Source organism: Mesoplodon densirostris, chromosome 17 (assembly GCF_025265405.1).
Source record: "Mesoplodon densirostris isolate mMesDen1 chromosome 17, mMesDen1 primary haplotype, whole genome shotgun sequence".
NCBI lineage: Eukaryota > Metazoa > Chordata > Mammalia > Artiodactyla > Ziphiidae > Mesoplodon > Mesoplodon densirostris.
This window is the reverse complement of record NC_082677.1, coordinates 33,413,850-33,440,640: the sequence shown is the minus strand read 5'-3', so window position 1 is coordinate 33,440,640 and position 26,791 is coordinate 33,413,850. Positions and strand designations below refer to the sequence as shown.

General features: G+C 37.3%; 1 protein-coding gene across 4 annotated transcripts in view; it reads right to left on the bottom strand.

Moving 5' to 3' along the window:
• TDRD3 (tudor domain containing 3) overlaps positions 1-26,791 on the bottom strand; it is a 130,795-nt gene that overhangs the window by 60,156 nt on the left and 43,848 nt on the right. For all 4 annotated transcript variants that reach the window (XM_060079819.1, XM_060079818.1, XM_060079816.1 and 1 more), the window contains 3 exons: positions 21,906-22,046; positions 17,382-17,538; positions 16,484-16,609 (listed from right to left, as the gene is read on the bottom strand). In XM_060079819.1, the coding sequence (XP_059935802.1) occupies positions 16,484-16,609; positions 17,382-17,538; positions 21,906-22,046 (424 nt within the window). The remainder of the gene's footprint in view (positions 1-16,483; positions 16,610-17,381; positions 17,539-21,905; positions 22,047-26,791) is intronic.

The following is a 26,791-nucleotide window of genomic DNA, read 5'->3' as shown; positions in this document are numbered from 1 at the left end:
GGCAGCTGTTTTCTCAGTTTCCTTTGCTGGCTCTTCCAGCTCTATTCAATCTCTAAATTCTACTGCCTGTTGAGTATCTCTCCTTGATTTTTTAAAAACTTAACATATCTTTAAAAAGTGTATTTCAAATTCACAGTAAGCCAATTTTCACCAACTTTCTATACATTACCTTTAAATTTTTTCACTAAAGTTATCCCTAAATCCACATGTAAATTTCTATATACAATTAATTTTTAAATTCAAATAACTACTAACTTTACATTAATAATCCGGACATTACCTGTGCAGCACTGTGGCATATTTTCACTTTCCACCTGCTATTTTATCTAGCACCTTAAACTACCTGGATAATGTCAGGTGCTATGCTATCAGAATGCTTAAAAATCTAGGGGCCACAATGTCATAACAACACAGATCAGAGCATTTCAAAGTAATTCTAGCTAAGGACCAGGGTTTTTGCTGTAGTTATTGGTTCTGGTTTTAATTTCCAATCAGCTGTTGACTGTCACTTTGGTAAAATGCAGTAACAAATATTGAGGCATTGACAAACTGCTAAAAGAGTTTCTGAATACTTACTCTCAATTTCAGTACTTATCTGTACTTATTCAAAATCAGACACTATACCAGTATAGAATACAGTATCACCGGTACAGACTATTCACTGTTGAAGTAACAAGTCCACATGACAGAATTAGAAACAACTATCTCAAGTTAACCTTAAAGCACTATCTAGATATGTGGGGTAAATTTGCACTTCAAAAAAAAAAAAAGGTAACGGTAGAAAGAAATCAGTCCTATAAGAAAAAATCAAGGACTGGGAAGGTCATACTGGTGGTTAGGGATAGAGAGAAAGTGACAGGCAGTGGGGTAGATAACTACACATTTTCTCTCTTTTGCTAACAGCTTATGACTATTCACATAGCAATCATTCATCCCTGGCTTCCAAGTAAGCATTCCACCATCAATTTCAATCAATCAGTTGCATAGGGAAATGAGGAGGAATGTTGTTTGATGCAACTGGATGTAAACAAGCACAAGACTCAATACATGGGTGATGTAAACATATACGATACTCAATACATGGGCAATCCTTTCTTGAGGAAATCCTTCACAAGAACATCTAGCCTTACACATACACATTCTCCTTGTCTTCTTGACCTAGTTTTCTGGCCTTCCAATAAAACTGTTACCATTCTATCACATTTCCTTCCTGTATCCCTATTCTTCATTCTTTAAAATTCAAGCTATAAATCTATAAGTCAAACTATTTAAACTGACTTGAAACTTGATTAAATGAAAATAAAACAAAACCAAAAAAGACACTTACCAACCATCAAAAGCCTGCAACTTCATATGCATCAACCATTAATATTATACCTGCTGCCATCTAAATATATTACATCTGAATATTATGCGGAATTTGAAATTATACAGTACCATTAACCAAGAAAAATGCTACTTCTCACAAAAGCCACAGAAAATAAAGAAATGGAACTCCACAAAAATAGTATATGTAATATAATCTGAATTTTATTCTGCCAACAAGAAGAGTCTATGGAGCATTTTAAGCAAGGGGGTAGTGGGATCAAATTTGTGTCCTGAAAGATCACTGTTTGCAAAATGGAGGATGAGATGATAAAGTTCTGCAAAAAGTCAGGAGGGTTGATGAGGGCCTGAAGTTGGGTAGTAGGGGAGGAGATGAGGACACAATGAGTGGAGGATGCCATTGCTACTCCTGCTAATCACAGTGATGTTAACGATGATGACAGTGGTGGTGGTGGTGGCGTTAGAACTACCATTATATGGAGGCCTATGTGCCAAACACTGTGCTTAGCACTTTTATGCATAATCTAATTTGATCTTCTCAATAACTCTAAATCTAGGTGGTGCAACTGTTTCCCCATTTCCCAATAATGAAATTAAGGTTTGAGAGATTATGTAACTTTCCCAAAGACATACAGCTAGTAAATACAAGAGATGTGAGTTAAGTTAGTGGTAGAATCAGTTGTATTTATCTGCCACAGCATCCATTCAATTCTCCCCTTCTTTTGGTAAAAGAACTCTGCTTTCAGTGATAACTACTCCCTCCCCTTTAACATATAATCCAGAATCAATTAAGATGTCCTAAGCTCTCCTGACTAAGAAGGAGGCAGATATAGACATTAGAAGATGGAAGGTCTTTTTCTGTCTGATATGCCAGGTATAAGGGCCATTATATTGTTTCTGAGAAATAATTTTTTAAATTACTTTTTCATATTATGAATGGAGATTTGATACCAACAACTGTCAAACAGACCATCCAAGTCTCTTTGTACTCCTATTTCAGCCACTTCACACACACAAATGCCAACATCCCCACTGGGAGTTGAGCTTGGGGAATCAATAATTATATGATGAAAGGTATTTATCTTTTCCCAGAAAAAATGTTTTTGCAAAATTAAGATAAGTTTTTACGTGCCTATCTTTATATGTCATTATGCCCCCTTATATACGATGGCCTTATGCTATACCTGGTGCTACCTGGGCCAATCTTTGTTACCACGTGAAGACAGCCCATCAACACACAATTCAGAGACAGAGAAAGACCTTCCACTTATATAAGCCAATAAATTACTTTTTCGCATATTTGGATTTCTGTGGCTTACAGCTTAATGTAAACTAATTCAGAAATTAGTGCCAGGAAAAAGAGTGATACAAGTGACAGACCTAAAATGTAAAACTTGTTTAGTAAAGAAAGGGTACAGGGTAGTGAAAGCTGCTTTATCCCCTAACAGAAGTTGGCACTCCTCATTGTTTGGTTAAACTGTAGCCTATTCTTTTGGAACTGAGACCACCTAACTAATGAGGCCAATGCTTTAGAGAACTTGGTATGAAAATGTCAGGGTGATGAAAGGTGTTGGTTACTTCTTATTGCCTTCAGTAAGTCCTACAAGAAAGCAACAAGCTGGCAAGCTTGAAAGTAGAAAGAACACAGATGCAACTAGCTATGAGGTGCTCTTCTCAATTATACCAAAAAGCCAAAAGGACTGTGACTCAGATAATCATGCTTCTTGAGAGATTACAGAATTCTATGAACCAAGGAATGAAAGAGGAAAAGCAGAAGATGAGACTGGGTCCTGGAAAGGGGAAGCTTGATCACCTATGACCATGTCCAACATTTATGAATGTTGGATGAGTTCTTAGTTCCTATAATTGTTTAATTTAAATCTTATCCTTTACATAAAAAAATCTCTATTTAAATTCTGTTCATATTTTTCTAAGTGTTTACCCTTTATATAACTGGGTCATATTCTCTAGTCTACTTTCCAAAATTTTGACACAAAATATGGAGAAACATAAATAAAACTTGTAACAAATACTTAATTTACAAAATAAGCTATAGAAACAAGGAAACAGAGGAGTATGAATTTAAGAAAGTTACTCTGTCCAATTTTCTCACAATGCCTCTTTTTCCCTATTTGGAAAAATGAAGGTTTTCCTGGTTTTATTTAGATGTAAAAAGTTAAAACAGGACTTCCGGGTAAGATGGCGGAAGAGTAAGACGCGGAGATCGCCTTCCTCCCCACGGATACACCAGAAATACAACTACACGTGGAACAACTCCTACAGAACACGTACTGAACGCTGGCAGAAGACCCCAGACCTCCCAAAAGGCAAGAAACTCCCCACATACCTGGGTAGGGCAAAGCGGAGAGATCCCCACACAGAGGATCGGTGCCGAGCGGCACTCACCAGCCCGAGAGGCTTGTCTGCTCGCCCGCCGGGGTGCGCAGCGCTGGAAGCTGAGGCTCGGGCTTCGGTCAGAGCGCAGGGAGAGGACTGGGGCTGGCGGCGAGAACTCAGCCTGAAGGGGGCTAATGTGCCACAGCTAGCCGGGAGGGAGTCCGGGAAAACTCTGGAGCTGCCGAAGAGGCAAGAGACTTTTTCTTCCCTCTTGGTTTCCTGGTGCGCGAGGAGAGGGGATTAAGAGCGCTGCTTAAAGGGGCTCCACAGATGGGCGCGAGTCGCGACTGAAAGCGCGGAGCCCAGTGACGGGCGTGGGACGCTGGGGTTGCTGCTGCCGCCGCCAAGAAGCATGTGTGCGAGTGCAGGTCACTGACCACACCGCCCTTCCGGGAGCCTGTGCAGCCCGCCACTGCCGGGGTCCCGGGATCCAGGGGCGGCTTCCCTGGGAGAACGCATGGCGCGCCTCGGGCTGGTGCAACGTCACGCCGACCTCTGCCGCTGCAGGCTCACCCCGCACTCTGTGCCCCTCCCTCCCGCCCGGCCTGAGTGAGCCAGAGTCCCCGAAGAGGCTGCTCCTTTAACCCTGTCCTGTCTGAGCGAAGAACAGACGCCCTCCGGCGACCTACACGCAGAGGCGGGGCCAAATCCAAAGCTGAGACCCAGGAGCTGTGAGAACAAAGAAGAGAAAGGGAAACCTCTCCCAGCAGCCTCAGAAGCAGCGGATTAAAGCTCCACAATCAACTTGATGTACCCTGCATCTGTGGAATACATGAATAGACAACAAATCATCCCAAATTGAGGAGCCCGGAGTCAGTGCTGTGCCTCTGAGGTGGGAGAGCCAACTTCAGGACACTGGTCCACAAGAGACCTCCCAGCTCCACATAATATCAAACGGCAAAAATCTTCCAGAGATCTCCATCTCAACACCAGCACCCAGCTTCACTCAACGACCAGCAAGCTACAGTGCTGGACACCCTAAGCCAAACAACTAGCAAGACAGGAACACAACGCCACGCATTAGCAGAGAGGTGGCCTAAAATCATAAAAAGTCCGCAGACACCCCAAAACACACCACCAGACGTGGACCTGCCCACCAGAAAGACAAGATCCAGCCTCATCCACCAGAACACAGGCACTAGTCCCCTCCACCAGGAAGCCTACACAACCCACTAAACCAACCTTAGCCACTGGGGACAGACACCAAAAACAACGGGAACTATGAACCTGCAGCCTGCAAAAAGGAGACCCCAAACACAGTAACATAAGCAAAATGAGAAGACAGAAAAACACACAGCAGGAGAAGGAGCAAGATAAAAACCCACCAGATCTAACAAATGAAGAGGTAATAGGCAGTCTACCTGAAAAAGAATTCAGAATAATGATGGTAAAAATGATCCAAGATTCTATTTCCCAGATCCAAAATCTTGGAAATAGAATAGACAAAATGCAAGAAACAGTTAACAAGGACCTAGAAGAACTAAAGATGAATCAAGCATCGATTAAAAACACAATACATGAAATAAAAAATACTCTAGATGGGATCAATAGCAGAATAACTGAGGCAGAAGAACGGATAAGTGAGGTGGAAGATAAAATAGTGGAAATAACTGCTGCAGAGCAAAATAAAGAAAAAAGAATGAAAAGAAAAGAGGACAGTCTCAGAGACCTCTGGGACAACATTAAACACACCAACATTCGAATTATAGGGGTTCCAGAAGAAGAAGAGAAAAAGAAAGGGACTGAGAAAATATTTGAAGAGATTATAGTTGAAAACTTCCCTAATATGGGAAAGGAAATAGTTAATCAAGTCCAGGAGGCACAGAGAGTCCCATACAGAATAAATCCAAGGAGAAATACGCCAAGACACATATTAATCAAACTGTCAACAATTACACACAAAGAAATCATATTAAAAGCAGCAAGGCAAAAACAACAAATAACACACAAGGGAATCCCCATCAGGATAACAGCTGATCTCTCAGCAGAAACTCTACAAGCCACAAGGGAGTGGCAGGACATAATTAAAGTGATGAAGGAGAGAAACCTGCAACCAAGATTACTCTAGCCAGCAAGGATCTCATTCAGATTTGATGGAGAAATTAAAACGTTTACAGACAAGCAAAAGCTGAGAGAGTTCAGAACCACCAAACCAGCTTTACAACAAATGCTAAAGGAACTTCTCTAGGCAAGAAACACAACAGAAGGAAAAGACCTACAATAACGAACCCAAAACAATTAAGAAAATGGGAAAAGGAACATACATATCGATAATTACCTTAAATGTAAATGGACTAAATGCTCCCACCAAAAGATACAGATTGGCTGAATGGATACAAAAACAAGACCCATATATATGCTGTCTACAAGAGACCCACCTCAGACCTAGAGACAGATACAGACTGAAAGTAAGGGGATGGAAAAAGATATTCCATGCAAATGGAAACCAAAAGAAAGCTGGAGTAGCAATTCTCATATCAGACAAAATAGACTTTAAAATAAAGACTACTAGAAGAGACAAAGAAGGACACTACATAATGATCAAGGGATCGATCCAAGAAGAAGATATAACAATTGTAAATATTTATGCACCCAACATAGGAGCACCTCAATACATAAGGCAAATACTAACAGCCATAAAAGGAGAAATCGACAGTAACACACTCATAGTAGGGGACTTTAACACCCCACTTTCACCAATGGACAGATCATCCAAAATGAAAATAAATAAGGAAACACCAGCTTTAAATGATACATTAAACAAGATGGACTTAATTGATATTTATAGGACATTCCAACCAAAAACAACAGAATACACATTTTTCTCAAGTGCTCATGGAACATTCTCCAGGATAGATCATATCTTGGGTCACAAATCAAGCCTTGGTAAATTTAAGAAAATTGAAATTGTATCAAGTATCTTTTCCGACCACAATGCTATGAGACTACATATCAAACACAGGAAAAGAGCTGTAAAAAATACAAACACATGGAGGCTAAACAATACACTACTTAATAACGAAGTGATCACTGAAGAAATCAAAGAGGAAATTAAAAAATACCTAGAAACAAATGACAATGGAGACACGACGACCCAAAACCTATGGGATGCAGCAAAAGCAGTTCTAAGAGGGAAGTTTATAGCAATACAATCCCACCTTAAGAAACAGGAAACATCTCGAATAAACAACCTAACCTTGCACCTAAAGCAATTAGAGAAAGAAGAACAAAGACATCCGAAAGTTAGCAGAAGGAAAGAAATCATAAAAATCAGATCAGAAATAAATGAAAAAGAAATGAAGGAAATGATAGCAAAGATCAATAAAACTAAAAGCTGGTTCTTTGAGAAGATAAACAAAATTGATAAACCATTAGCCAGACTCATCAAGAAAAAAAGGGAGAAGACTCAAATCAATAGAATTAGAAATGAAAAAGGAGAAGTAACAACTGACACTGCAGAAATACAAAAGATCATGAGAGATTACTATAAGCAACTCTATGCCAATAAAATGGACAACCTGGAAGAAATGGACAAATTCTTAGAAATGCACAACCTGCCAAGACTGAATCAGGAAGAAATAGAAAATATGAACAGACCAATCACAAGCACTGAAATTGAAACTGTGATAAAAACTCTTCCGACAAACAAAAGCCCAGGACCAGATGGCTTCACAGGTGAATTCTATCAAGCATTTAGAGAAGCGCTAACACCTATCCTTCTCAAACTCTTCCAAAATATAGCAGAGGGAGGAACACTCCCAAACTCATTCTACGAGGCCACCATCACCTTGATACCAAAACCAGACAAGGATGTCACAAAGAAAGAAAACTACAGGCCAATATCACTGATGAACATAGATGCAAAAATCCTCAACAAAATACTAGCAAACAGAATCCAACAGCACATTAAAAGGATCATACACCATGATCAAGTGGGGTTTATTCCAGGAATGCAAGGATTCTTCAGTATACGCAAATCAATCAACGTGATACACCATATTAACAAATTGAAGGAGAAAAACCGTATGATCATCTCAATAGATGCAGAGAAAGCTTTCGACAAAATTCAACACCCATTTATGATAAAAACCCTGCAGAAAGTAGGCATAGAGGGAACTTTCCTCAACATAATAAAGGCCATATATGACAAACCCACAGCCAGCATCGTCCTCAATGGTGAAAAACTGAAACCATTTCCACTAAGATCAGGAACAAGACAAGGTTGCCCACTCTCACCACTCTTATTCAACCTAGTTTTGGAAGTTTTAGCCACAGCAATCAGAGAAGAAAAGGAAATAAAAGGAATCCAAATTGGAAAAGAAGAAGTAAAGCTGTCACTGTTTGCAGATGACATGATACTATACATAGAGAATCCTAAAGATGCTACCAGAAAACTACTAGAGCTAATCAATGAATTTGGTAAAGTTGCAGGATAAAAAATTAATGCACAGAAATCTCTGGCATTCCTATATACTAATGATGAAAAATCTGAAAGTGAAATCAAGGAAACACTCCCATTTACCATTGCAACAAAAAGAATAAAATATCTAGGAATAAACCTACCTAAGGAGACAAAAGACATGTATGCAGAAAATTATAAGACACTGATGAAAGAAATTAAAGATGATACAAATAGATGGAGAGATGTACCATGTTCTTGGATTGGAAGAATCAACATTGTGAAAATGACTCTACTACCCAAAGCAATCTACAGATTCAATGCAATCCCTATCAAACTACCACTGGCATTTTTCACAGAACTAGAACAAAAAATTTCACAATTTGTATGGAAACACAAAAGACCACGAATAGCCAAAGCAATCTTGAGAACGAAAAATGGAGCTGGAGGAATCAGGCTCCCTGACTTCAGACTATACTACAAAGCTTCAGTAATGAAGACAGTATGGTACTGGCACAAAAACAGAAATATAGATGAATGGAACAGGATAGAAAGCCCAGAGTTAAACCCACGGACATATGGTCACCTTATCTTTGATAAAGGAGGCAGGAATGTACAGTGGAGAAAGGACAGTCTCTTCAATAAGTGGTGCTGGGAAAACTGGATAGGGACATGTAAAAGTATGAGATTAGATCACTCCCTAACACCATACACAAAAATAAGCTCAAAATGGATTAAAGACCTAAATGTAAGGCCAGAAACTATCAAACTCTTAGAGGAAAATATAGGCAGAACACTCTATGACATAAATCACAGCAAGATCCTTTTTGACCCACCTCCTAGAGAAATGGAAATAAAGACAAATATAAACACATGGGACCTAATGAAACTTAAAAGCTTTTGCACAGCAAAGGAAACCATAAACAAGACCAAAAGACAACCCTCAGAATGGGAGAAAATATTTGCAAATGAAGCAACTGACAAAGGATTAATCTCCAAAATTTATAAGCAGCTCATGCAGCTCAATAACAAAAAAACAAACAACCCAATCCAAAAATGGGCAGAAAACCTAAATAGACATTTCTCCACAGAAGATATACAGACTGCCAACAAACACATGAAAGGATGCTCAACATCTTTACTCATTAGAGAAATGCAAATCAAAACTACAATGAGATATCATCTCACACCAGTCAGAATGGCCATCATCAAAAAATCTAGAAACAATAAATGCTGGAGAGGGTGTGGAGAAAAGGGAACACTCTTGCATAGCTGGTGGGAATGTGAATTGGTACAGCCACTATGGAGAACAGTATGGAGGTTCCTTAAAAAACTACAAATAGAACTACCATATGACCCAGCAATCCCACTACTGGGCATATACCCTGAGAAAACCATAATTCAAAAAGAGACATGTACCAAAATGTTCATAGCAGCCCTATTTACAATAGCCCGGAGATGGAAACAACCTAAGTGTCCATCATCGGATGAATGGATAAAGAAGATGTGGCACATATATACAATGGAATATTACTCAGCCATAAAAAGAAATGAAATTGAGCTATTTGTAATGAGGTGGATAGACCTAGAGTCTGTCATACAGAGTGAAGTAAGTCAGAAAGAGAAAGACAAATACTGTATGCTGACACATATATATGGAATTTAAGAAAAAAAAATGTCATGAAGAACATAGGGGTAAGACAGGAATAAAGACACAGACCTACTAGAGAATGGACTTGAGGATATGGGGAGGGGGAAGGGTAAGCTGTGACAAAGCGAAAGAGAGGCATGGACATATATACACTACCAAACGAAAGGTAGATAGATAGTGGGAAGCAGCCGCAGAGCACAGGGAGATCAGCTCGGTGCTTTGTGACCGCCTGGAGGGGTGGGATAGGGAGGGTGGGAGGGAGATGCAAAAGGGAGGGGATATGGAAACATATGTATATGTATAACTGATTCAATTTGTTATAAAGAAAAAAAAAAAGAAAAAAAAACAAATAAATTTGGGTAAGAATAAAAAAAAAAAAAAGTTAAAACAGTAAAGTTACTGTCTTAAGGCAACCCCTCCCTCTATCTCTGGCCAACCCAGATATCTTCCATGATAATAGAAAGAATAAAACCTACTCTTTTTGTCCCAAGTTGAAACTTAAAATATATATTTCTAGTGGGCCTTGTTTCAAATGGTAGTTATGTATTACTGAAGTAATATATTGATAAACTTAAGGTATGTAAAGTTGAAAGTTGGCCTGATAATCTGGCCATGAACTCTATCTAGTCTATGAAACCAAAAAAATTTTTAAGAGCCTATACATGAGCCTTTTCGAACACAACCCTATCAAAAACTCATCAGTTGAATACTGACATCAACCAACTTGACAGCAAATTATTACATATCACATAGAACACTTTAGTGATTACTCTCGTAAAACAATGTAATCCAACCTAATTTTTTTTTTTTTTTTTTTTTTTTTTTTTTTTGCGGTACGCGGCCCTCTCACTGTTGTAGCCTCTCCCGTTGCGGAGCACAGGCTCCGGACGCACAGGCTCCAGACGCACAGGCTCAGCGGCCATGGCTCACGGGCCCAACCGCTCTGCGGCATGTGGGATCTTCCCGGACCGGGGCACGAACCTGTGTCCCCTGCATCAGCAGGCGGACTCTCAGCCACTGCGCCACCAGGGAAGCCCAACCTCATTTTTTTCAGAATATTGATAATAATGTCAACTAGAATTACATTTGTCTTGAATTAAAAGACACAACAAAAAAGTTAATGATACGAGAAAATCTCTAGGAAAAGTACATGTGATGATCAATCACAGGCACTAATTATTTTATTGCATTTCACTTTATTGTACTTTGTCAATACTGTGTTTCTTACAAATTGAAGATCGGTGGCAACTCTGAATTGTTAGATGATGTTTAGCATTTTTGAGCAATAAAGTAATTTTTAATTAAGCTATGTACATTGTTTTTTAGACATAATGCTATTTCATACTTAACAGACTACTGTATAGTGTAAACATGACTTTTATATGCACTGAGAAATCAAAAAAAATTTGTGGGGCTTCCCTGGTGGTGCAGTGGTTGAGAGTCCGCCTGCCGATGCAGGGGACATGGGTTCATGCCCCGGTCCGGGAGGATCCCACATGCCATGGAGCGGCTAGGCCCGGGAGCCATGGACGCTGAGCCTGCGCGTCCGGAGCCTGTGCTCTGCAACGGGAGAGGCCACAACAGTGAGAGGCCCACGTACTGCCAAAAAAAAAAAAAAAAAAAAAATTTGTGTGACTCGCTTTATTGTGATGTTTGCTTTATTGTAGAAGTCTGGAACCAAACTTGCATTATCTCCAAGGTAAGCCTGTATCTCTGATGGAAATTTTTAAAAATCAGAATAAAGAAATGATAGTGCCCTTTGTTCTTTTAGAGAAAATTATATAATACAATGTGAAAGTAAATGTGGTACTTACCTGCATTAACTCTGTAAGAAACACATTCTTAGAGAATGTATTTTTTTTCCAACAAGCCTAACACATTACACAGAATTTGATATAACATAACAAGTCCATCCAGGCCTAGGCTTATTCAGCTAAACATGACTTTTAGGGTTACCTGAACTAAAGAAAATACTCAGACAGCTTAAATGATACAAAACATAGAAGCAAGAGCGGTTTGATAATTCAACTGAATTAGAAACAAACATTTAAAAAAACCCCAAATATACACATCATTGAATCATGATTACTTCTTTATAATCAATTTAGGTCTGTAACAGACACAAATAATGACACTGATGATATGAACATGAATAAAATGAAAAGCCCATAGTTTTTTTTATTAGCTGCTCATAAGGCATTTAACCATTAAAATTTATGGAGACTCTATCCTGAAAAGCTTTCTAGATTTTCCTTAGAAAAATGGCCAATATTTTCTCCCATCAATGCAGAGTTAATTTTAGAACATAAGATTTATGGAACAATGACCAAATTCTGAGCGAAAACCAAAGTGGAGATTCAATTTTACAAAAGTAAGAGGTTATTCTGGGTTTTATTTTCAATTAAAAAGAAACATGAAATCATGAAGTAAGCAGAAAAACAATTCATTAACTTGCCTCAACTGTTTATTTTACTATGAACCTCAGCTCACCTAGGAATACCTCAATAGTATGAGAATTAATAAGAGAAGGAGTAACAGAATGATCTTTTTTTGGCAAGATATCTGAGGAGGACAACACATCAAGCATTTCCATTAATCCTGTCACCTTTATTGTAACAGGATTACACAAAGACAGAGCCAAGAGAATACAGGCACACCTTGTTTTATTGCGCTTTGCAGATATTGCATTTTTTTTTTAACAAATTGAAGGCTTGTGGCAACCCTGCATCAAGGAAGCCTACTGGCACCAGTTTTCCAACAGCATTTGCTCACTTCCATTCTCTGTGTCACATTTTGGTTATTCACAATATTTCAAACTTTTTCATTATTATTATATTTGTTATGGTGATCTATGATCAGTGATCTTTGATGTTACTACTATGACTTACTGAAGCTTCAGATGATGGTTAGCATCGTTTTTTAACAATAAAGCTTTTTTTTTTTTTTTTTTTTTGGCAGTACGCGGGCCTCTCACTGTTGTGGCCTTTCCCGCTGCAGAGCACAGGCTCCATACGCACAGGCTCAGCGGCCATGGCTCACGGGCCCAGCCACTCCGCGGCATGTGGGATCTTCCTGGACCGGGGCACGAACCCACGTCCCGTGCATCAGCAGGCGGACTCTTAACCACTGCGCCACCAGGGAAGCCCCAGCATTTTTAATTAAGGTATGTGCATTGTTTTTCCAGACATAATACTATTGCACACTTAACAGGCTACAATATAGGATAAACTTTTTTTTTTAAACATAACTTTTATATGCACTGAGAAACCAAAAAATTCGTGTGACTTGCTTTATTGCAATATTCACTTTATTGCAGTGATCTGGAACCGAACCTGCAATATCTTCCAGGCATGCCTGCATAAGAAACATCTACAAGCATGATAATCTTCAGTCCATATATGTATCAATTTATTGTCCTGATACTTGTGCTCATGTTTGTTATCATTAATCTCCTCTGATGTGATGTCAGCATCATGAAAGAAAGAATTCAGGGTGAGAAGAGCTATTACTGAAAGGATAAGTTTCTCTGGTCAAACATTTAAAACAATGAAATAGCAAACCAAGCAGTATTTTCAAGGCTGCCTGTTTAAAGGATTTCTTAGCCATTCAAAACAACTAGTTAGCCTTATTTTGGCAATAAAACTTTGAAATAAAGAATGTAATGTTATTACAGATTACAAAAATGCCAGATCAGATTTGACTACTGTATTCAAAATACCTCTTCTAAGTCTTTATATTTTGTTTAGTGTTGCTTACTCTAAGTAAAGGATAAAAAGGTTTACACAAAGTTAATAATAATATTCTTTTTAATAAGCATTCCTATGACCTTTTAAGTTTGTGGTTTCTTCTTTTTCACAAACTAAACAGTAAACTTCTTTGGGGCAAGAGCTACAAAATCCATCTATTTCCATGAATTTTCTGAATGAGGTATTTTATTAAATTTTGTGTCCCTGCCGCTTATCATAGACCAGGTACAAATAAATACTACATAAAATACTGCATATATAGAATGAATAATTTCTTACAACACATACAGTTGTAGCCTCACTTCAGTCTCAATCCCATTTTCCACCTTGCCAATGGACAAATTTTTTTTTCTGAAAGCACCAAACTTTGTTACTGTCATGCCACAAACCCTTTCATGGCTTTGCACTGTCATTTGGATAAAATAAAAACTCCTGAGGACAAAATCCTCTTGATCTGGCTCCAGACTACTGCTTTTCCATCTGGCCTTCTACCCCTACCTCTCCCATAACCTCCCAGGCACAGGAACTGGCGTTCTGCTGCCTCCAAGCCTGGACATGCAGAGTTCCCTACATTTGGACCGCCCTTCCCCCAACACTCCTCCTTTGACCTGTCTAAATGCCACCTACTCTAAGAAGCCTCTGCCTATCTCCCATCTTGGTTAGCTGGCCTCCCAACACAGTACTTCTAGGAAAGAACAGAAATTTGCTTCTCTGAGAACAGTGGTTATCAAGTAAGACAGAAAACTCTAATGTAAGTTGGAGGGGGTAATTTCTGGGGTTAGGATGATCAAAGGAACACGTGAATTTGGATAAAATTTAAGGGCCTCTACAAACATTAGAAATACCTAATTTTTTAATTTGGGGATTTATGAAGGTCACAGGTTATATTCCTTGTGAAAATCTAGGGTGTGAAATACTATTATAATGTCTATATCTTTCTCACATTCTAGCTGACTCTGTACCATATTAATAACAATAATGTAAATACAAACCAGTCTACTAAAACAATATCCAATATTAACATATGTGTTTATAAATTTCTGTCCCCTCAGAAGTAAGTCTCTCTAACACTGATGTTTGGATTTGAGTGTATTATTCATGTCATGTATCTTAATTAACTTTAATACCTTTTCCCAAGTGGAATGCTAGTATACTAAATTTTGTTGGTATAGGATGTGTTCTGTGAGAACTGAAAGCTGATAGACACACAGGTCACCGTAGAATTACTATTCTTGGTCTCAACTTCATTAGGATTTAGTAGAGACTCTAGGAGTCAAAAGCAAATGTAGGGAGACAGAAGGATAAAAGGAAATCAAAGGAGCTCTGATTGGGATAGTATAAAGGGAGGTTGAGAAAAAAATATCTAGAAGTCAGATTTTAAGAGGCAGTAGAGATTCTCCTGCTAACCTTGCAGAAGCAAACATGTGAACTGCCTAGGGGGGAGGTCATGTGGCAAGCACCTGAGGGCTTCTAGGAGCTGAAGGCACTCCCCAGGAAACATCAAACAAGAAAGCAAGAATGTCAGTCCTACATCCACAAGGAAGTGAATATTGCTAACAACCAGTTAACTTGTAAGAGGACCTCAAGCCTGAAGCAAGATCACAGCCCCAGCTGAAATCTTGATTTTAGTAGGTGAAACATTGATCAGAGATCTCAACCAAGCTGTGTTTTGACTCCTGAACCACAGAAACTATGAGATAGTATATTTGCATTGTTTTAAGCCGCTGACCTTTTGGTAATTTGTGAAACAGCAACAGGAAATGAATTCATCATACTTTAAAAGCAAAAAAATACTGCTCTTACATGTGTCTACTTACAAATCTCATCTACATTCTACATCCAACATTTGTTTTTCAAACAATGCATTATCTTTTCTTTGTCATCTAACAAAAGATTCCATTTTCATGAAATCTGTAAACTTCAAATTTATTATAAAAGCGTTTTATCGCTGAGCTTAAATTTAATTCGAAATATATCTGAAAGAGAAAACTAAATCTAAAAGAATATTTCCCTAACTTTTTGGAATCATATATTCAAATCTTACAATTCTAGAGAATATTTATCATATTCCATACTTCAATTAAAAAATAAACATTTAACATGATTATATCTCTTTCAGTATTATGTTAATCACTAAAATATATCATACTAAGAAATATATCACAATGTGGGAGCATATTCACTCACTGTGCTCATTTAACCCTAACCATAACCACATATTTTCATACAATGTATAATATGTAGAAAAAAAAGAGACCAATTTCACAATCAAAAAAGTTATATAAAATTATATAGTAATTTATCCAATATAACAATATGTTTTCATAGCTAAATCTGTCATCTAGTAAACTGAGGGTAAGAGTTTGGTGATATTGCCCATCATACAGTTAGAGGGCAAAATAAGCTTTATTATTTTCAGAATGCAACAATTAAAATTTTCTTCTGTACTTCTGTCAAACAGGAAATTTGTAATTAAATAAATTTGTAAATACCCAAGAGTAGACATTCACACTGTCAGTATATTATACCTTTTTTGTACGATTCCAAATAAAGTCTGGTGTTTCAAAAAGAAATCTACTTTAGGGACTTCCCTCGTGGTGCAGTGGTTAAGAACCTGCCTGCCAATGCAGGGGACATGGGTTTGAGCCCCGGTCCAGGAAGATCCAATATGCCACGAAGCAACTAAGCCCGTGTGCTACAACTACTGAGCCTGCACTATAGAGCCCATGAGCCACAACTACTGAGCCTGCATGCCACAACTACTGAAGCCCATGCACCTAGAGCCCATGCTCCGCAACAAGAGAAGCCACCGCAATGAGAAGCCCACGCACCGCAATGAAGAGTAGCCCCCGCTCGCCACAACTAGAGAAAGCCCACACACAGCAACGAAGACCCAACACAGCCAAAAATAAATAAATAAATAAATAAATAAAATAAAAAGAAATCTACTTTAAGCTGGCCTACCTTCCACACTCAAAGTCCCCATTTTAGATTCCAAGAAGTCAAATAATGTGCTTGGTGCTGATGGCCTTGCATTTCCCAGTTCCTCTTCATCTTCAGATCTTATTCGCCCCCTGCCTTTTCCTTTACCTTAACAAGTAAAGCAAGACATATACATTATACATGCAAAAACAAAAGAAGAATATACACTAAAATATAATCAGCAGACATCTTAAGTAGAACTTTATATATATATTTCTTTTGATATTTTTCTGTATATTCTACATCCATTATAACAAAAATGTTTTTAAACAACTATATTAAGTAGTACCTTTAATCCTGTAAATGATCTATCTGGAAATTTGAATTTGTTCATGTAAATTATCTTTTAAGAAAAATAAAGCATTTTTATAAGATTTTTCTTTAACCCCCTTTTTTTTTTAATTGAAGTATAGTTGATTTACAATGTTGTGCCAATCTCTGCTGTATAGCAACCACTTATTTTTTTAAAAGAATATAGGATTGGGACTTGAAAAATCACATAATACATTTGACCATACAATAATTTTAAAATAACATTAAATAAAAGTCATGTTCCTGTTAATTATTAAAAATTTATAGACTAATTAGTCATTTATACAAATGGCCTAGAAATAGTTCTAGAAATAGTTAACAGAGCTAGTTACTTTATATTTTCTGTATTATTCATGGCCTTGTTAAATAAGGTATTAGACCTACTTTATATAAAGATGAAGACAATGAGACTAAGAATAACCTACATAAGACTCTGTGGTTCCCAAACTGCTGCTCCTTCCACTTACCATTATAGCCTTCACAGCAACAAAACCCAGTCTTTGTCGACAACATATATTTCTCTGAAAATCAAATAATACTGTCTGGCACATTGCTTAATGAATTATACCTCTCAGAGGTGGGCCCGTAACAGGTTTCTGTTTATTGCTGTTAAGAAGTACATTCAGTGCTGCTTCTAAGTTGTTGCCATTATCCATGAGAGCTTGCCTTGATGCTTCTTTACTAAAGCCCATTTCTGTTATGTGCCTCAGAGCCTTCTCATCAACCTGTAAAGAACGAAGAGATAAGTTATGCTAATAGCCAATAAACAAGCAAGGTATAAGTTTTTAACTACATACTCTTTTTAAACTAAAAATTACATCTGATGTTTATGGAAAAATTGTGATATTAATACATCACTTGCTGTTTTTTCATACCAATAGTCAAGGAAGGATCTGTGATATGCAGGGTTGTGCCTTGAGTACTTTCTCTGTACCATTACAAATGCAAAACAAACAAAAAAGAAATTTTATATGTCAGAATAAGGCTTTTGAAGATAATACAGGCAGTGAAAACTACCTAATGAAAAATTTTCATGGCTGATACTTCTCTGTCCTAAGGAAGTACAATTTATATAGCACCTCTTCAAAAATGCAAAGTATAAAAAGAAGCTAACAAAATGGTACCATCTCAGTAGCTTGGTTTTTTTTCTACTCTCTATTGTTTCAGTACTCTGCTCTATATTTATTAGCAATACTATCTATGAAGCTTTGACAGCCTGTACCCCAAATAAAAATATCTACTTTACAAATGTCAGAACCCTATATCTTGAAAAATCTAGACCTGAGTAGAATTAAAGGACTGTTTAAGTAACATAAACACATCCCATGAAGAAATTACTGAAACATAACCAGCTGAGGAATACATAACTAACTTTTATACATTTAAGAGTTAAGATGGATAGGCTTTAAGATAGCATTACACATGGCATGCATGGTGCAGACAGCTACTCTGATACCCATGTAGATGTTGTTAAAAGCATAGCACGTTTTTTAAAATTCCGTTTTTAAAACCCTGACTTTTTTTCAAATCCTGATTTTGTGACTTCCAAAGACAAAATCCTTTCTAAATATAGTAGCAACGATCAACAGATCAGAGTTGACACATAAGAGAAAATTTACATCCCTGCTGTAGATATACTAAAGTAAATGTAAAAAGGATTGGACATTACATCTATAATTCATCCTTCTTATTCAAAAACTTATCTAAATGTAAAAAAAAATCCTTCCAGAGCCTTTCCCTCTCCCAATTATCTCCCAAGTAAATACCTAATTAAGAATATTGTCCCATACATAGGATTTAACCAAACACACTCAAGAAGCAATTAATATCCAACCTTGGTATAACTTATTGTACCTTTCTTGTTAATCTGATTTGCAGTTAACCAGTTAACTCTCATTCAGTGTTGTTGGCAGGGCCATGCTCTCTCTGACAGATTTAGGGAAGAACCTTCCCTGCCGCTTCTAGTTTCTGTTGTCTGCTGGCAATCCTGGGCATTCCTTAGCTTATAGATGTATCTATCACTCCAGTCACACAGCCATCTTCTCACTGTGTGTCTTCAGGTCAACTTCCCTCTGTAAGTGTCTATATCTCTGTGTCTAAATTTCCCCTCTTTATAAGGAGATTAAATTAGGGTCATATTGGCTTAGGGCCCAACCTAATGACCTCTTTTTAACTTGGTATCTCTGCAAAGATCCTGTTTCCAAAGAGAGTCAGTCACATTTTAAGGTACTGGTGGTCAAGACTTCAAGCTATCTTGTTTGGGGCGGGGGACATGGGGGTGATAGATGGGACACAATTCAACCTATGATACCACCTATTATCAAAAATTGTTTTAAGAACCTGTCAACTGACATCCCAATCAAGTCCTCTTTCAATTGTTGAAAATAAAGAACTGAATACCATGCAACATGCAAAAGAACAGGGTTCCTGGTCATTAAAATTTCAAACTGTCCTTTTGATAGTCTCCTTCATTCTTTTTTTTTTTGTTTTTGCGGTACGCGGGCCTCTCACGGTTGTGGCCTCTCCCGTTGTGGAGCACAGGCTCCAGATGCACAGGCTCAGTGGCCATGGCTCACGGGCCTAGCCACTCCGTGGCATGTGGGATCTTCCCGGACCAGGGCACGAACCTGTGTCCCCTGCATCAGCAGGCGGACTCTCAACCACTGCGCCACCAGGGAAGCCCATCTCCTTCATTCTTAAATGACAGTTTTTCTGAATACAGAATTACAGGTGAACAGTTTTTTTCTTTCCGTACTTTCAATATATCATCCCACTGCTTCCTTGCCTCCATACTTTCTGATGAAAAATTGGCCATTTATTTATTGAGGATCCCTTGTATTTGATGAGTTGCTTCTCTCTCACTGCTTTCAAGATTTCCTCTGTCTGTAGCTTTCAACAACTTGATTATGTGTCTTGGTGTGTCTCTGAGTTTATCCTATTGGAGTTCACTAAGCTTCTTAGATTTGTAGATTTCATCAAATTTGGGAATTTGGGGGCATTCGTTCTTCAAATATTTTTTATGTCCCTTTTTCTCTTCTATTGGGAAGAGAACATACACAACATAATGTGTATGATGGTATATTTGATGGTACCTCATAGGTCCCTTAGGCTCTATTTTTCTTCATTTTTTTCTTTCTGCATCTTAGACTGGGTAATTTCAATTGCCCTATATTAAAGTTCACTGATTCTTTCTTCTGCCTGCTCTAGTCTGATGTTGAACCTGACTAATGAAATTTTTTATTTCCACTACTGTACTTTACAGTTCCAGAATTTCTATTTTATTTTTATAATTTATCTTTATTGATATTCCCTACTTGTTCATATATTGTTCTCCTGATTTCTTTTAGCTCTTTGTCAATGGTTCCTTCACACCTCTGAGCATTTCTAAGACAGTTAATTTAAGTTCTTGTTTAGTAAGCCCAATGCCTGACCTTCTTCAGGGATAGTTTCTTTCAATTTCTTTTTTTTTTCCTATGAGTGGATCATACTTTCCTGTTTTATGGTATGCTTTGTAATTTTCTGTTGAGAACTGAAAATTCTGAATACTGTATTGATGGTAATTTTGGAAATCAGATTCTCCCTCCTCCTCAGGGACTGCTGTTGTTAGTTAATGAAGACTGCAGCTGTAAGTTTGTTTAGCAACTTTTCCAGATTTTCTTTTGTAAGGATTTTATTCCTTGTGATATGTGATCACTGGAGTCTTTGTTCCATTATCTCCCTGGTCAGCCAGTGACCATCCTCTTTCTTCATTAATCACCACTCTGTATGCTGTAAGAGTTTGACTTGACTCCAGAGTTGTAAAATAGTTGCTTCAGACAATGTTTGTCAGCTTAAGAGTTGTTTTGGTGGACAGCCCAATTCCTGGAGCTTTCCATTCTGCGATCTTTGTGATATAACTCCCTTCATGTTTTTACTCCTCACAACAATCCGAAACTGCTGGTCTTCGGTGTTCTACGGCAAGACATCCCCAGACAAGGGTTCTCAATTCACTCAAGTTTAAGAGTTTCTTGAGTTAGAGACTGTGTAGTTTTCAACTTGCTGTATTCACTCAAACCTGAAAACTGACTTTTTTTTTTAAAAGAAAGAGATGGTCATGTATTCAAGGAAAAGATAGTCTGGCTCTGTTATAAACCTATTCTCCTTGGCTAGTGATTGATTTAGGAGTGGGCATATGACCTAGTTCTAGTCAATGAACCATAGACGGAATTTACTGGAGATTTCCAAAATTATTTTTTTATCTGATAAAACAGACCCACACCCAGATAAATGTCCCCTTTCCTTCTTGCCTTTGAACTTATTGCATGAAGATTTAACACACAGAGAGAATCCTGTAACCCAGAGAAGAAAACCAAGAAACTAGAGAGATGCTCACCAGAGGTCCAACACTGTTATACTGCTGAATTTACCAATCTTTGTAACCATCTATCTCCAAATTTCTTGTTACATGAGGTGATGAAACCCCATTATTTAAGCTAGTCTTAGCACTCTATAGACAAAATCACCCAAAGTCATTTAACCTTTAAAGGCAGAGGAAAATGAATTCCTGTCAGTTCCCTTATATCTGAGGACACTGTAGCATACCAGAAATATCTCTGACTCCTCCCATTATCTCAAAAATCCAGGAATATTTTGCAATTGAGTCTATAATATACATTTACTATTTCAATATATTTTTCCCAAAGAACACAACAAAACAAAATCACTTTAGACAAAATTTGAGAAAAGATGTGAGGAAGGTAGGGAACGGCCCATAACTGTATGTTTCTGATGCATCTTTTAGAATATAATTTCCATTGAGCGTTTTCTGTTTAATTTGATGACTTTTTATCAATCCATTCTAAAAGACATCATTCAGACATTAGAAAGTTAAGCGTAAATTTTACTTAAGTAAATTATTTTTCAACCAATCCAAAATTTCCATGGAATAACTGGAAATTATTAACTGGAATCCTTAATGAAAGCCTTCTTAGAGTTGTGACACCTATTTATAATATACTCAAAAAGCCAGTGGTGGTTCTGAGAAAGAATTAAAAAAACCAAGACTATTAAAGAAAAAAAGACATAAACTTTGTGGTTGGTTCTTCAGCCTTACCAGTTCTCTATAGACACCTTCATGTTTTCCCTCTGATTTGTTTGACTTTTCTTTCTGTAAAATCTCCCTATTTCGGTTGCCAGCAGCACTCATGTTGAGATTACTTCTAGCACCACCACCACCTCCTCCAAATGTCTTGGTCTTCAGATAACAGAAAGATAAAAGAAATGTAAATAAATAACATTTTAAAAAGCTCTAAAGGCTAAGCTATGACTAAAAACTGAAGTAGTTAAGTTTCTTAATTTTGCTTTACAGGAAAAAAATGAAATGTTAACTAATTCTTTCTAAATATCTACTAGTCATAATCTCACAAGTCCAGGTGAAGCAATTAAAAAAATTACATGATTATAATCTTTAAATCGCCAAGGCAAATCATCAGAATAAACCTAAGTAGACAACAATATAAAAGAAAAGAAAATAGTACAAGTATTATGGAGATTAGGTGTCAAAAATTATTCTAGGGTAAAATACTTGACTGATATCATGAGACCTGAGTTACAAATCCAGCTACATGGCAAGGCTTTCTTTAGCAAGGCACCAAACCTATCTAGGAATCTGTTACATTATGTTCATGATCCAGTAGTAGGATTCTAGAATCTAAGAAAGTAGACAAATAATACAAATTTTAACATGGGATTAAAAGTCTCATTACTAATTTATTATTTACATTAATTACCACATATGCTATATCTTACCAACTATGTATAAAAGCTTTAAAGTCCATATTTCTTATTTTGTCTGACTTATTTGAATAATTATATGTGTAATCAAATTTGAATTTGATCTCATTTTTGTTTTGTCAAAACTACAGTGGAAAGACTAGAACAGAAAAAACACCAGTTTGGAAAGATACAAATTCATGATTGAAAAGTATTCTGCAGTTGTTATTTGTACAATATTAAATTAAATATCTGGTTATATAATATCTTTATAGTTTTCTAATAGAGCTAATAAAAGCAGAAGCCAAGACGATTTTTATTAGATATAATTATCAATATTTTTTAATTTATCTTAAAATGATTACAATAAGAAAACATCCTAGATATACATTTATATAAGACTGGGAAATTATTTTGAATCAGATGAAAATGTAAAGAAATAGAACCTGAAAAATAGAAAAATGATGTGAGATAAGCATCAATGAACAACATATTAAATACCTCTATTAGGTGGTTGATACACCAGAATATTTAAGTTTAATTCAAATCAAAATTAAAACTACATGTTCAAAGACCAAAGACCCATTACTGGATTCATTCAATTTTTGGTTTCTGCAATCCCAGCAAAAAAAGAAAAAAAAATAGCTTTGGAATGTCTTGATAGTCATTGCTTACATAACCACAAGGAAAAATGTGATTTTATATTAATGTGACACAAAGTTTATTAGATTGAGAGACAATGTAGTATAGGTAAGAATACAGGCTTAAGAGCTACACAAGGCTGGGACTAAATCTGTACTGAGCCACTTCCTAGTTCCTGCCCTCAGGCAAGTCACTTAACTTCTACCCTCCATGAACCTCGGGTTTCTCATCTTTAAAACAGGGACGAGAGAATTCCCTGGTGGTACAGTGGTTAGGACTCCATGCTTCCACTACAGGGGGAAGGGGTTCGATCCCTGGTCAGGGAAATAAGATCCCACAAGCCGCGTGGACGGCCCAAAAACACCTACCTCACTGGGATGTTGTGAGGATTAAATGACATCATCAACATGAAGTGATGAATTCAATAACTGGCATATGGTAAACACTCATAACAGATGGCAATATTACTGTTTTGCTTAATATATTAGAACTTAGTTACCTGAAAAGTCTGGATCCTGACCCGTTCCAAATTAAATATATTTCTGGAATTTTTTTTTTTTTTTCGCGGTACGTGGGCCTCTCACTGTTGTGGCCTCTCCCATTGCAGAGCACAGGCTCCGGATGCGCAGGCTCAGCGGCCGTGGCTCACGGGCCCAGCCGCTCTGCGGCATGTGGGATCTTCCTGGACCAGGGCACAAACCTGCGTCCCCTGCATCAGCAGGCGGACTCTCAACCAGTGCGCCACCAGGGAAGCCCCTATTTCTGGAATTTAAATTACGTAACTCCAAAAGTGCTTTTTATTTTGGTGCCAGTGAAATAGTCCCATCTTCTGGAGGCATTTCCTTATTATTTTCTTTCCCCTTTATGGATTAAGGAATAGGATAAATAGCATTTTCAGAATTGCTTTTTACTGCTTTAAAACAGTTGTTACCCATTAAACATACAAATATCTAGAAACATCACAACTTAAACATTACCCATAAAGTAACTGATGTTGTCCTGTATGAGCCACACCATCCCCTCCATATTATGTGAATTAGGCATCTGTGACATCATCACGACCATAAACCCCGAGTGGGCCTTAATGCTGTCTTGCAATCTTACTACATTTTCTTAGCCCATTCACCCTCCCAATCTTCTTTAGCAAGGCACCAAACATCTAGGAATCTGTTACATTATGTTCATGATCCAGTAATAGGATTCTAGAATCTAAGAAAGTAGACAAATAATACAAATAATAAAAACCACTATTTTACATGTTCTCCTCACTCCTCAAATCTCAAACATCTTCTCCCTCATTGTGCCTGTTTGACCATGCTTACTTCCTCACTGAAAAAATGGAAATAATCACTAAAGAACTTACATAGATTTTTACCACATCAACCCACCCACTGATATCTGCACACTTATACTTTATCTTACCAGCATCTATATGAATGATAAAGGAATGTGGAGAGAATGAATGACTCCTAACTCTACATTAATTCTCAGGCCACATCTTACATGACTTTTCAACAGTCTTTGATAAATTCAATACATCACCCTCCATGAAATAATTTCTGTATTCTCTTGTTTTGATCCTATCTTACTGGTCACACCTTGGCTGGTTCAACTTCTTTCATTCAACTGGTAAGGTTGAAATGCTACAGGGTTCATTCTTTCTCCTTTTCTCTTCCCTTCAGCTCTCATTCCCTTGGTGATCTCATTTGACCTCATGATTTTAAATATAATCCATACACCTACCACTTTCAAATGCATACATCCAATCCAAAGCTCACCTTTCAGCTACACTCTTCTCTGTATCACTGCCTATTAAACATTACCACATGGATGCCTAAGAAGTACCTCAGTATTAATATACTAATTATATTAATAACACCCTGGTCCACCCCGGTCTTCTCCAGTATGAAGTAAGCAACTCTAACCTGCCAATTTTTCAGGCCAAAACCCTTGAAGTCATTCATGACACCTCTTTTTCTCTCAAGCTCCATCTTTAATCTCTCAGAAACTCTGATGGCTGTATTTTCAAAATGCCAGAATCTGAACACTTTGCACCACCTACACAGCTGCCACTGCTACCAAAAACTTTCCTCCCCCTGGATTACTTCAGTAATTTCCTAACTTGTCTGTCCCATCTTCCAGAAAATAGACATCAAACAGGATTTTGGAAAGAAAGTTTGTCTGAGAAAAATGTAAATCAAAAGAACAACTTTCCTATAATCATTAAGAAATTGATATACTCCCAATATCCTTTTCTGAAACTCCATAATTTTAACAGCTTTTTGGGAAAGAAGAAATGCATTTTATGTAAACTGTGCAAAATGAATTAATTTCAGAAATATTAAAAATGATTTTTAAATGTGTCTTAGAATAGAGAAAACATTGAGGAGTAGCAATAGTCACATTTACTGAAGGCTTTTAGCAAAGGACTATTGTAACTGAGGCAGTGAGACTATAATTAGGGGCTCTCAGCTTCTCAGCATTATTCCAACTCTATTTCTTAGTTAGGATATGGCTGTGATCTTATGCTTACTATGCCTGACTTCTACTCTAGTTTACCGTTAACTTAGCTTAGCTTGTTGGATGAAGAAAGCTGTTGATGTATATCGAGACTGAAGATTAGTTATTCTATAGGCCTCACCCTTGTTCCTTATTCTCCAGGAACAGCTAATCAAAGATTTGTGACTTAATGTTCCAACCACAAGCGAGACTTGCTAGCTACTTGGAATCATGTGATCAAGAAAAACATCTCTGAAAATAGAAGACAGCCCCTTCCCCATGAGCACGTAGCCCTTTCCTCTTTCCCCTATATAATCTCTAAGCAAAACTGGCGAGTTGGGAGTTGGTTTTCTGGAACATGCATCTACCTTCTCCCCAGGATTCCCGGCTTCCTCAATAAAGCTATCTTTCCTTTAACCCAACACTCTCAGCATTGGATTCTTGAGTGACAAGCTGCCGAACTGGAGTTCAGTAACAATATCATGATCTGTGCCATGTAGTATTCTAAATGTTTTAAAGATTAGCAATTTTAATTCTCACAGTTTCATAGATAAAGAAAATGTGGTACAAAACTTAAGTAACCTATCCAAGGTTGTCAGCAGGATATGTTTCCTGTCTGCCTGATTCCAGAATTTGTGCTGTTGTCCCCTATATAAACAGGACAGAAAGACACTGCATGAAGAACTACCAAAATTCAAGAAGTCTCCTACTTAAAATTTGAATTTAAATAGGAAAACAGCTGTTAGCTAAGATTTATTACTGGTTCTGAATAAAGAAACCTATTTCAATACCACTGGTTAAGAAAAGTCTATCTAAGCAACCAATTCATGAACTAAAATTTCTTGTCAAAATCTAAAAATTAGTAAATAACTAGAGAAAACACCTATTTAAAATAAGCAAGCAATTACAAATAATAAAAAGAAAACCTTTTGGCTAGCAGCAGTAAATGATAAAGGAGGGTATGTATAAATGCACATATAATCCAAAGATAAAAATTATTTTTTACTATACATTAAAGAATGAAAACTGACAAAAAATGTTAATCCTGAGCCATTGATTTACCCTCTAATATTTACCTGAATTCCT